Below are 13,613 nucleotides of genomic sequence, written 5' to 3' on the forward strand. Positions count from 1 at the left end.
TTCAGTGTTGAGAAGGGTACATGGGCACTGGACTCTCTGTTGATAATATCCTGGCAATAGAAATAGGGATGCAGTGCAACTAGGTGTCTGTTAAACCTCAGAACCATCTGACAAGATAGCAAGACCACTGATTATCACTAGCTCCCGACATTCATGATGATCGGCGATATTGGATGATCAGACATACTTATTTATTGAAGGAACTGCCCTTTTATATCAGCAAGAGACTCCTAGTATATTGATAACAATGTATGTCTCATGAATTTATGCCTGATGGGGACAAGAAATAATATTAGCATTATGTTAACATTTAACATCATCTTGAGCTTATGTCCTCCATTAAAGATGTTAACATTTAACATCTTTAATGGAGGACATAAGCTCAAGATGATTGCTGGAGCTATTTTTACCTTTTAAAAGCATGGGGGTGGTAGTGGAGTGGATTACTCATGTAAGTTGGACTTCAAATACAAAATAATTCAGCAAGTATTCATGCCCTCGTATGTATGCCCTCATATGCATTTGTCTCAGGACAATAGTATGTCCCTGCATTATGTATTAGTTTATAATCCTGGGAAACTGTAGTTATTGTTTGCCAAGCCTGCCTCAGATATTCAGTGGAAAATATCTCTGGAAAATTTAATTTGGATTATATTAAAGATGATGTGATTTCCCCCCCCCCTCCAGAACTCAGAGAGGTCCTTTTCCAAGTTGAAGGAGAATTGGGAACAATACCAGCTTCAGTGCTATAAATATTTCCATGAAACACCCCCTCTTCTGACAGGTAAGCCTACTGAACCCCTATGAGGTATTTACCTTTGTGTCTATATGCTGCTCCAATTATTGCAGTCCCTAAAGTATACGTTTGTCCCCTCCCTTCCTCTCATTTTGATAACCTGTACTATAACCTGAAGGAACAAAGTTCATCTTTGGTTCCAAGTATGTAATGGTGGAAAGTAAGAACTTCTCCTGTTCTTAAATGTGGCTACAGCTGACCTTCAGCGTTACCTAAGTGGCAGTTAGTTCAGTTGATGAATGTTTTGCAGTAGGAGTTGATGGGGGAAAAATATCCATGATCTTCAATTTCTTCTGGGGTATGGCAAACAAGATGTGTCAGTGGGATCGGCTACAGTGTGAAGCAGTATGCTGACCTAGATGAACGTTTGGTCTGATTCAGCATGGTTGCTATCATATTCTTAAGTTCTTTGCTGGTCATCTAGTAACTTTAATAGGAGAGTCTGCGACATTATAAAACTTGGCTGAATGTTCTGCCCAGACCCATTGGAATAATACAGGACTCAAACAATTTTTGAAACAGATCTTTTTTAAAAACAAAACAAAACACAAAATGCCTAGAATTTCCATTGCTACTTCTCAATTTTACCGTCAGTGTAGAGAATGACTCTTGCTGATAGCAGTAATGGCAAGGAAGTATTAATCTCCTTTGGGCAGCTTATACCGTGTTCCTAGACTGGCAGTTTCATAAGTCTAAATCTGAGACTTGAATAAACTATGATGCTGATTAGTGGCTGTTGTTTTTTGGCATGGTTAGTTCAGCAATGCCCTGACCTGAATAGCCCAAGCTAGCCCGATCTTGTCAGATCTCAGAAGCTTAGCAGGGTCAGCCCTGGTTAGTATTTGGATGGGAGACCCAGGTTACAAAGCAGAGGCAAGCAATGGCAAACCATCTCTGAATGTCTCTTGCCTTGAAAACTCCATGAGATTGCCATAAATCAGCTGTGACTTGATAGCATAAAAAAAGTTCAGCTATGCATCAGCGTGTATAGTTTAGGATCTGAAATAGCGTTACCACAGATTGTTCGTTTCTTTGGAAAAATACATAGTCGCCTGAATAACTGATGGATCTAGCAAGCCTGATGCTATAGATTTATTTATAACAACCTAAAAGGGGTGGAACTCCAGCTGCTTAATATATGATATCAACAAAAGCAAAGCAACTCAGGCAATTGCAACAGTAACTAGATTTTCATAAAGAGAAATTCATTAAGCTCTTACGATGTTTCCACGAACATAAATATACCAACAAAGGTCCACTTTGTTGCAACCACTTAGGGCATGTTCACACAGAAAAGAACCTATTCCATGGATCCATATGCATCCATTAGGAAGCGTGGTTTTCCATGGCAGTGCCATGAAGGAGCAGTGCTCAGCTAAACAAGTTTAGTTTGGTACAACGTCCATGGGAATCTTCTGATGAAGATGAATTCTTGAAACAGGATAAATTCTACCGGAGACCTGTTAAGGAGCATGAAGAATACATTAGACATGGACATGTACTTATAATGTGTTGCAACAACAACAGTCTCCTTCATTGGCATAAAATTGAAACATTGGGTGTCTGCATAGTAACATAGAATTATTGCAGTTGAGCATTTCTGACAAGGATAAAGCATAATAAATAAAAGGACGGCGGAATTAATAAAAGCCCTCTACTTTTACCTCTAATGTGTTAAATAACTGGATACTTACCTTTTACCACATGGAATAGGTTCTTTTCTGTGTGAACATGCCCTAAGTGGTTGCATATGGAGATATTTGTAGTTGTGTGTCAAATGTGATCTTTGTTGGTATGTTTATGTTTGTGGAAACATTGTAAGAGCTTAATGAATTTCTCTTTATGAAAGTCTAGTTACTGTTGCAATTGCCTGAGTTGCTTCTTTTTTTGTTGAGAGATTTATTTATGGCAAACCAAACAAAATGGAAGGATATCTGGTATTGGAGCAAGGTGGTAGCCAGAAGTGCTGCTATACCATTAACTGCAGTTAAGAGTAGTGCAACCAGAATGGTAATGAAATGAAGCCAACTTTTATCAGGAATTTTAGCGCAAGAACATAGATTGAAAAGGGCATTTCTGGCTAACTTTGGGTTTTTTTATCACTCTGTGCAGTATTGAATACATTTTTTGTGGCTCTTAACTCGTACATGATCACCAGGTAGCTTCCATCATAAAATAAAACTGCAAATGAAATACTAAAAATCAATAATACAACAGAATACAATAAAAATGTAGCAGTCACAAAATCTGGCTGAATGAGTCACCAAAATAGGCTTCACAAGCAGCAGTTAAATTACAAAAACCCCACCCCAAAACTCAGCACCCCCCAGCCAGGCAAAAGGAAAGTTTTCACCTAGTGTTCCATCTTTCATCAGTGCAAATAGGCCCTCTGTTGTGGTCAGCCACCTTACACTGCAACATTGGGGGCACATGGAATAGGATCAGCCTTGAAGATCTTAACTGGAAGACGGGAATGTATGAGAGAGACTAATATCCTTTCAGTATTCTGTTTCCAGACTTCTAAATAATTAGTCCATTGAATTAGGTCTGGAAGTGAAAAAGTATCCAGCATGACAATTTAATTGCTAAATTTTGTACCTTGATTACTCCAAAACGATTTCAAAGGCAGCCTGTGCAAAGGAATGGGTCTGTTTGGTTGCAATCAGAGCATGGATAACTGTGGCCAGTCTCACCCGTTGAAGAAGTTGCAGCAGAAATACTACCCAGAGCTGAGTGGAGGTTTAAAAGGAGATGTGTCTTCACCTGTAGGCCTGGATCTAAAAGCCTTTTCCCCCACCCCACCAGCAGCAAACCAGTTCTACTGTACTAACACAAATCTTGAGTACTTTCTACAAGCTATACCTTATCCTGTTGATTAAACATTTCTGCTACCTCAGTTGGCAGCTGGTGACTTACTAAGCTGAAGCAAGCTGTAAAGTTACAACTGAGGTGGTAAAAGCAGCAACCCTGCCCCTGGTGTTTGACTGGGTGAGATGAGCTGCCAGGGGAGGAGATTGTCTTGATCTGCAAGGCAAATCTAATCTACCTGCTAGATGGGGCCTAGATATATTTATTGTGGCCGTGGAAGAAACACATGGGGTAAAAAAAAAAAGTCTTTATGAATTTTGCTCATTTTTAAATGGATTTTTTTAAAAAATAGAAATGATATAGTTACTGCTGCTGTTTTCTGATTGTTTTTCAAAGCATCCCTCTCTCTATCTACAGAAGGCAAGTTCTGCAACAGAACATTTGATGATTATATATGTTGGCCAGATGGCTTACCTGGCACCTATGTGAATATGAGCTGTCCTTGGTATCTTCCATCAGTGACCACAGGTGAGTACTGTCAATGCTTACCTGTCCTCCGCAAACATCAAATGTGTGCTGCTTCTTATCTACCAGATTTTCAGTTTACAAAGGTCTCATTCTTCAACGGGGAATCTCTTTGAGGGTCTGGAGCAGCTCTTTATAAAGATTATGATGTCAAATTTGCATGGAACATAATTCTCCCTCTAATATGAAGAACCCCTAATTTCAAGCAAAGGGGTTGAATTTTACAGGACTCTGAACAAGGTGTCCCAGCCATCCTGCTTGTAGGGGGGGGGGAAGGTTTTATTTGACCCCCATGAAGCAGGTGCCTTTCAGTGCAGGAGCACTTCTCTCCACTGATTCTTATTGGGGGGAAATGGCACCGGCCAACAGCATTTCACAACAACAACAAATCCTGTCTGTATCCGTTTTCTCCCATATGATCTCACAGTGATTGATGATAAAATGAAATTTACTTTCTGCTGAAAACTATGTGTTTATCGTTCTTTGTTGTGGTGGTCCATTTTTTTCCCTTTCACAAAGTAAAGAAAGTTTCCTTTGCAGAAACCTCCCCCACCACACCCCGTTCTATCCCTGCAATCTTTGAAAATAGTTCATGTTTTTTAAGTAGTGTGTGTGTGTGTGTTTGCATGTGATGAATCAGTTATCCAATTGCTGTGAAACACAGGTTTTCCTATTGGGTACTCACTGTAGGGATACCATCATAAGTAAGTTGTACTATTACCATTTATGAAGTTCCTGGAAGAGGAAGAAGCGGTAGCAGGGGGACTGTGGTGTGGGGAGTCTGAGGACTAAGTTACATGATATGTTTGTTTACGAGATGTCTCTGGGTTCACCACTTTGATCAGAGTCCCATGTTGGCTCCAGAAACAATGTTTAAAAGCTGTAGAAGCTGATTTTTCTGTTGATGCTTTCTCCCCTCAGCCTTTTTTTGATGTTAAAGTGCCCCTAAAGGTAAAGGTAAAGGTCCCCTGTGCAAGCACCGGGTCATTTCTGACCCATGGGGAGACGTCACATCCCGACGTTTTCTAGGCAGACTTTGTTTGCGGGGTGGTTTGCCAGTGCCTTCCCCAGTCATCTTCCCTTTGCCCCTAGTGGGAAGTTATTTGCATAAATTTGGAGCAATACGTAGAGTAGTCTGAGCACTCACAGCTCAACACTGGGGGTTACCGCACTTGTATTCCCAGCGATGTATTATGAGTTTGAAAATGTTATAAAAAATACTGTTCGCACTTTCTATGTATTCCCACCAATGTATTAAGAGTTCGAAAACGTTATAAAAAATACTGTTCGCACTTTGTTTGGCCCCTTTAGCTGTGAAGACGTCTTCCAATCATTTATAAGCCGTGGTATCCAACAACCCTTTTAAAGCGATGTTTTTTACAACATTTTCAAACTTTTAATACATTGCTGGGAATACAAAGTGCGGTAACCCCCACAGACTCCTCCATGGAAGTTAATTATCTAGGAGCTCTCACTTCCTGTTCCCTTTCAAGGCTCTGATTGGAAGGGAGAAATGTCACTGCTCGGGAAATCATTAGAATCAAAGAAAAACACAAGCGCCTGCTGTAGCCATCTAGCAGTATCCAAATACGAAAAACATGGATTATTCAGGGAAGGAATTCCGTAATATAATAAGAATCCCAGATTTGTATAACTGTTCTGGGAAATCACTTTAACAATCCGAAGCAGTGATTCCCATGTATATTTTCGGCTCGGGGATTTCTTAATGCATGCCCCTAGTACAGTGGTGGCGAACCTATGGCACGCGTGCCAGAGGGGGCACTCAGAGCCCTCTTTGTGGGCACGCACGCCGTTGCCCCAGCACAGAGTTCGCCTGAGTTCGTTACTAGAAAGCCAGAGGGCAGCGGGGCAGGGCTGCTTCCCTCCCCCTCTCCATGCGCACCTGAGGACATTTCTCACATCACCTGCCCCTCTGCCCAGCAGCCCAATGGGAGCGCTTCCTCCCTCCCCTGTCACATGCAGCAGGGCGGCTCATGTGCGGCGTGAGGGTAGCCTGTTGAGTCTGTGGCGAAGGTGATTCCCGTGGTGGGGTTGGAGAGGAGCTAGGTTGGAGGGGAGCATAGCTCACAACGTGGCATAGCTGGAGGGGAGCAGAGCGCTCGGGCCACAGCGCGGGCTTTGCGGCGCCTCCCACCTTTCAGTGAAATCCCCTACTGAAAGAGGAACACCCACTTACCCAGCATGTAATTAACCTGTGCTACTCCTTGCCACAGGATGTGGTGATGGCATCTAGCCTAGATGCCTTTAAGAGGGGATTGGACAAATTTCTGGAGGAAAAGTCCATCATGGGTTACTAGCCCTGAGGTGTATGTGCTACCTCCTTATTATTATATTCAGGTTAAATTGTCGTGTTGGCACTTTGCGATAAATAAGTGGGTTTTGGGTTGCAGTTTGGGCACTCAGTCTCTAAAAGGTTCGCCATCACTGCCCTAGTAAGTAAACCTTTGTCTGGACAGTGCTGCATCAGACCACACAACTGCAAGTGTCATTGGTAGATGTTCATAAATCTGTTTTGCATATCATTCTACAACAAAGAAATCTTACTGTAGAAACTTCACTCTTTTTCTTTAAGATTGGAAACCTTTTTGTTGCATGGGGATGGGCATTGCAGGACAGGGGCATGGAGACACTGAGGGTCTGTAATGCTATAACTGAAGAGTGAATAATAGCTAAGTCTTGAAGTTTTGATTCCCAAACAGTCAAGTTAACAAAAAGTAAAATGTAGGGTGTTCTGGTTTTTTCCCCTGTTGTGGAACGGTAGTCATGTTAAACCCTAATCTCCGACACGTCTAGGAATAGCTCTGGGCTGCCACCTCTATTTCTAAAATTCCCCCATTCCTTTTGCATTGTTTGTCAGTAGCTGCCATTTTAGGATGATCTGAAAATTAAATTAACAAGTTCTGTTTATGCTTCTAGATCATTAAACACAATATTTAAAGCTACTAATTTTTTACTAACATGCAGAATTAATGTTTACTTCCCAATTAATTGATGTAAGAGCCCTTCAGCCATTCCAGTACTCCTTTTGATAATTCTAGACAGCTTTTATCCAATAATTTACTTGCTGGATTAAATGCATTCCCTCCAGCAACCCTATTTGTTTTCTCTTTTTAGGGCTCCGTGACAGTCATTTGGCTGCCAACTGTGCCAATAACCATCACTGCAAGAGAGAACCAAGATTTAACATAATACTGCACCTTAAATTAACTCATTGTGCTGTATCTTTTAGGTTCTTTCGGCAAAAAAGTAAAAGCTGAATTATCCTGAGGGTAATTTATTTTTAAGTAAAAATTATAATGTTGGGGTTTGTAAAGAGATGATCACTGAGGCATTACAACTCACTTTAAAATCCAATTAAGCCATAAATCCTATTTTCCCTATTGGATAACCTTTCTCTTTGTTCTGATAGACTTGGTGGTGAACTGTGGCTACTCTTGAATTATGCATTACAAATAGGAGTGTGCGTTTTTTTTTTTTTTTTTGGATAGTTTCCTGGCTGGTATTACACACACACACAGTATGCTCTGCTGGATGCCTTGGTGTGCCATTATCCGGCTATGACCCTTTTCTGCCTCAGTCCTACACAGTATGAGAAAGCCCATGCAGATCCATTTCAACTCACTGTTTCTTACCTGGAGATAAGCAGTAATTAGGCTCTTGCAGTAAGAAGGTATAGTGAGAATAAGGGCTGTCCAAAATAATATAGTGTATAAATGCTCTGACATATCCATTTTGTTGCCCTTGGTGTCTTCTCCTTGGTTGGTGTTGTGCAGGCCTATTACCTTTCGCAGCTGTCCTGTCATTCAGTCTGTGCACAGGCATATGTATGAAAAGAAGGTTTTTGTTGTTTCCATTGACTTGTAGAAAGACCATACCATGTAAAAGCAAACTTTGGATTTCCTTTCTTTGAAGAACTTTTTAAAGTGGGAAATGGGGTGCACTGTGTGAGTCTTGGCTGGAAATTGGGGTTCAGTGACCTATAAGGGGAGGGAGTATTTTAAAAAATTATATATATACTGCTTGTACTCTGAGTGCATTTGCATATAAATAAAAGCACTTGGCCCAAGTCTATGCAGTGTTGAAAACTGCTAGGAGGACTGTTACATTATAATTGCTCCCACCAGAGATGGGCATTTTAGATGTCTCAAAACATGCAAGCAAGGAGAGAGAAAAGGTGCTAATTTCAAGCAAGCAAGTAGTCAAAGCAAATCTAGCAAGCTTTTAAAGAAGAGTTGGCTTTTATATGCCGACTTCACCTCTTAAGGAAGAATCAAACTGGCTTATAATCGCCTTCCTTTCCCCTCCCCACAACAGATACCCTGTGAGGTAGGTGGGGCTGAGCTAGTTCTGAGAAAACTGTGACTAGCCCAAGGTCACCCAGCTGGCTTCATGTGTAGGACTGGGGAAACCAACCCAGTTCACCAGATTAGCATCCGCCGCTCATGTAGAGGAGTGGGTAATCAAACCCAGTTCTCCAGATTAGAGTCCACTACTCCAAACCACCGCTCTTAACCACTACACCACGCTGGTTCTAATAATAATAGATAATGGGTGTAAAACTGGTACTCATTTAAACACAGTTCTTACAAAAGGTATTTATTATATTCAAGAAGGCCATACGAAGGAATACTTGAATTGTTTTAATGTTCAGGCTCATTAGTTACCTCTGATCAGTGCATAACATATGTATAGGCATTGGTGCATATGCAATGTAGCTGCTTGTTTTTGTTGTGTGTGTTTTTTAAAAAAAGAACAAAAAACCATGTAGTTGCTACTGATTATTCGTTTAATGAGTCTAGACATCTGGCAGCCAGAGGAGAGCATGCCTTATGTGGCCACTAGCAAGTGCTTGGCCTAAGATGTTTATGATGTGGGGATTTGCCTTGTTTGCACTGCACATACTCATGCTGGTTGTGAACTGGAACATACCCGCTGTTATTCCTCAATCCACTTCACACTCAGGAAAGCTTCAGGCACCCCCATAGTTTTCTTGGCTCATGACATATCCTGCTTGGCGGAGTGACTGAAAGAGAATGGTGAGCTGCAAATGAGAGAATTTTCAGCCTTGTAGTCATATGCTTCCTTGCCTCTTCCATGGCATCCTGTTCTTATCACAGTCCACGCAGCCTGTTTTCTTTTCCCATCCTTTTATCTTAGATAGCTGCCTTGCCTTTCCTCTCCTACTCTGAATATATAGAACACCATTTTCTGACAGGTCTGTTTAAAGTTTTTTTTATTCTGGGCATAAAGACCGAGCTCATGATCACTGAAGAAGACTTCCATTTCTTACCTTTAGTCCTGTAGGGTGTAGGAGGACCATATTGAAATTATGGCCAGGGAGGTTGTCTCAATGCCTTTACAAAGTTGATCTTTGGTGAAGCTCCTTGTTTTAGAGGAGGACATCTTTTTTCCTGGGAAATTTGCTGGCTGGCAAATTATACAGAGCACAAGCTATGCCTTTTCCACAAGTGTAACCCAGACAAAGCGATTCCTTCTATGCACTGAAGTTGTTACAATTACAAAGAAGTACGATTGATAGAATTTGGCCAAGAGTACAGTCTCTAAAGAAAAATGGTGCTTTTCCTTTTAAGGAAATCTGTCTCTGGTTACTGTCACTGACAGTATGCGCTCATTTTTTTTAACCTTTTATAAATTTAAGCCCACTGCCAATAACGCTATAGACCAAGAAAGCTTAGAGTTGCTAAGGTAATCCATTTTAAATTTTATGACTCCTTCAGGGTCTAATATTTATTGTGTAATGGCACTAAATCCTCTTAAATAGAAAATCTTCTAGGGACACAAGTTCTGAGCAAGATACATAGACATAGTAACTGCACTGATTGCGTTTTATGCCCTCTGGAGCATGTGGAGTTTAGTTGCAGATTGGTGCAGCATAGCTATGCATCAATAGCACTCCAATACATTATGTGGCATCCTTAAGGTTATCATTTGATCATAAGTGTGAGGGACCAAAACAGAGTTGCTTCAAACTGCACTATTGCCATACAAATGCGGTCTTGGGCTGCATCAACAGAAGTATAGTGTCCAGATCACGCGAAGTGATAGTATCGCTTTATTCTGCTCTGGTTAGACTTCACCTAGAGTACTGTGTTCAGCTTTGGGCACCACAATTTAAGAAATATGTAGACAAGCTGGAACTTGTCCAGAGGAGGGCAACAAAGATGGCGAGGGGTCTGTAGACAAAGTCCTATGAGGAAAGGTTGAAGGAGCTCGGTATGTTTAGCCTGAAGAGGAGAAGACTGAGAGGGGATAAGATAACCATCTTCAAGTACTTGAAGGTCTGTCATATAGAAGATGGTGCCGAGTTGTTTTCTGTTGCCCAAGAGGGTCGGACCAGAACCAACGGGTTGAAATTAAATCAAAAGAGTTTCCGTCTAGACATTAGGAAGAATTTTATAACAGTTAGAGCAGTTTCTCAGTGGAACAGGCTTCCTTGGGAGGTGGTGAGCTCTCCTTCCCTGGAGGCTTTTAAGAGGAGGTTAGATGGCCATCTGTTAGTAATGCTGAATCTATGATCTTAGGCAGATGATGAGAGGGAAGGCATCTTGGCCATCTTCTAGTCACTGGGTGTGTGTGTAGGGGGGAGGTATTTGTGAGTTTCCTGAATTGTGCTGGGGGCTGGACTAGATGACCCTGGTGGTCCCTCCATTCATTCTTAAACTCTCTTCTTTTCTGTTAAAGTTGTGCTGATGTTTATGAAGCCATTGAAATTCATAAACATCAGCACAACTTTAACAGAAGAGAGTTTAAGAATGAATAAGGCTTGGCTTCCTGTCCTGAAAACCTCCAGACTAACAAAGACTACAGTCCACAATAGCCATGCAGATTACCTTTGGATTTCACATGTTAACAGATCACTTCAGGATACAATGGTTCCATATTAACGTACCACACCCTCATTAGCACATTATCTTGATACTTACAGGACAATGATTAGCACATTACCTTTGATACTTTTTGCAGGACAATGATTCAGCTCAAACCCAACCCCTTTCTGACTATATATTACTCTTCCTATACACTTGCCACTAAGAGACACTGTCCTTCAGTGTTACTCCTCTGAAGATGCCTGCCACAGCTGCTGGCGAAACGTCAGGAAAGAAAATACCAAGACCACGATCACACAGCCTGGATAACCTACAAGAACCAATGAACTCTGACCGTGAAAGCCTTCAACAATATATTTTTGACACTCCAGCCCATTCAAGTGTTCTTAAATTATAGAGCCTACTGCTTGGCATCCATCATGAATAGTGTTCTGGATCCTCATGCTACCTAAGCCCCTGTTAAAGGAATGAGATATGAATCGTGTACTATATCGCCTTCTCTTTCATCAGCTGAAATATTAGGGCATCATATAATGGGGCAACAGGATGATGCTTGCATTGCAGCCTGACTTGAATGTATGCGCTGGATGTATGTAATAACTTGCATGTACATTAATACAGTCTAACATGCATAGATCCTATTTGTGGAATCTTTACCCCCATTTGTGAAGGATAACCATTATTATTATTGGAGGATTATTATTATTGGAGGATTTGGCTGTAAATGTAAGTCGTGAAGGGTGCTCTGTGTAGTGGTTTGGGATGTGAAGTGACCTGCTGGTTTCCTCTATAAGATGGTATATTCATTGTATAATTGCCTCATGCTGTTCAAAATGTGAAATTGCTGCGTATGCTCATCCAGGCTCAGGTAGATAGTGGGGTGGAAGTTGTGTGAGAATTTCTCAGTGGCTTCCTTTCTGTAGGCTTGGGAGATGTCATTCCACTAGCTTGAATAGAGAAGATGGAAGATGAGGAGGAACTTTTCTAAGCCAGCCATAAATGATACGTGTTGATGCTATGTAGGTAATTGTATCAGTGTTGTTGATCTGACCATACAAGCTCTTCCCAGATCACTCCAAAGAGGGTAGAATTTTCTTGGGTGCGGTGAATACTGCGGGTCTCTCTTCAGTGCTGTCCCCTCCAGTGGGAGCAGGACATGTATCTTGTATAGCTAAACAATTTCCTCTTGTTTTGGTAAAAATGTTGGAGATTGCAGAAACCAGAAGGTTTTTTTTTTAGAGTTTTAGAGTTTTGGTTCTCTTGTCACTAATATCTGGCCACCAGTATCTGTATAAAAAGTCGATGTGCGGTATCCAGTTTACTTAGATGTGTCTAAGCTCAAGGGTCCCATATTTAAAATGGGGCTAAAAGAAACCTGCCTTTATCTTCTAAGAAGGAACATAAAGATTGTAAAGCACTTCTGCAAGTTAGGATCTGTATACATTATTAATAACTTAATTTCTACATTTGTGAGGAGCTAAGATCTATGAAGTGGAGTCATTTTCCTCTCAACAGCCATGCAGGATTCTTAACCTTAGACAAAGACTTGGTGATAAATACATTGTTGCCCTTTCACAATCCTGTATTTTATAGATAACTTTAATCTTGGGAACTCTTTTATTATAGGCCACATATTCCTCAAGGGAGATGGGTCCCTGCTACTTAGTTTGAAAGTGTTGCAGATAAAAGGTTCATCCTCAAACACGCTCCGGATGTTGACTTTTAGAATTTCTGTTCATCACTTTAACTTTTTATTTGCACAAGAACAAAACCCTTACTGGAGTCATGTTTATGAGGGAACCTACTTTTTATGGCTCTTCCTTGGAGGTAACGACAGTGGCTTCTGGCTCTCTGACACCTTCATTTTGTACTTCTGGGGCTAATTTACTTTGCTTTCTGACAATTGGAAAAACGTGAAGTGAGTTAGGGAAGAACAGAAGCAAGTGCTCAATCAGCATAATTGCCTTTGTGGCAAAAAAACCTGGCCTTTCATAAGTGAAAGCAGCTTGATGATGATCATCCCTGAGGGCTAATTAAACAAGGGAAAAGTCCCTGTTGAATGAATACAAATGCACAGCCTCCTGCAAACTTGTCTTCTCGTTTGGTGAGTGGGGATGAATGAGAGTCACTAGGACTTCCAGGATTTAAATATAGGAAAGGACCCTCCATCTGTAGATTTTGGTTTGGGGTTTTTGTGTGTGCCTCTGATAGCAAATCTGATACCAGATCATGAGAGGGAGGTCACTGTGGCAATCTTCTGGGCATGGAGTATGGGTCACTGGGAGTATGTGGGGGAGGTAGTTTGGAACTTCCTGCATTGTGCAGGGGGCTGGACTAGATGACCCTTGTGGTCCCTTCCAACTCTTATGATTCTATGAAAAAAACAGCAGCACTAATTTCGGTAACTGCCTCCAGGGCAGTAATGACCCAGCTTCTACATATGCATCTTGGCATTATAACAGGTGGATGCCAAAGATGGCTGCCACAAGCTCTGAAGCATCCAAAGAAATCTTCCATTATGGGAGATATACAAGAGGATACCATCACACAACTGAACACCAAACTCTTTGAAAGGTGGATAGCAATGGGGGAAAGGTATTTCCACTCCAGAGGCC

General features: G+C 41.3%; 1 protein-coding gene across 1 annotated transcript in view; it reads left to right on the top strand.

Annotated features, from left to right (window-relative positions):
* The window catches only part of GLP1R (glucagon like peptide 1 receptor), a 133,703-nt gene that overhangs the window by 65,015 nt on the left and 55,075 nt on the right, over window positions 1–13,613 (top strand). The window contains exons 5-6 of the mRNA XM_056853359.1: window positions 688–784; window positions 4,022–4,132. Of these exons, the coding sequence (XP_056709337.1) occupies window positions 688–784; window positions 4,022–4,132 (208 nt within the window). The remainder of the gene's footprint in view (window positions 1–687; window positions 785–4,021; window positions 4,133–13,613) is intronic.

Source organism: Euleptes europaea, chromosome 7 (genome assembly GCF_029931775.1).
Source record: "Euleptes europaea isolate rEulEur1 chromosome 7, rEulEur1.hap1, whole genome shotgun sequence".
NCBI lineage: Eukaryota > Metazoa > Chordata > Lepidosauria > Squamata > Sphaerodactylidae > Euleptes > Euleptes europaea.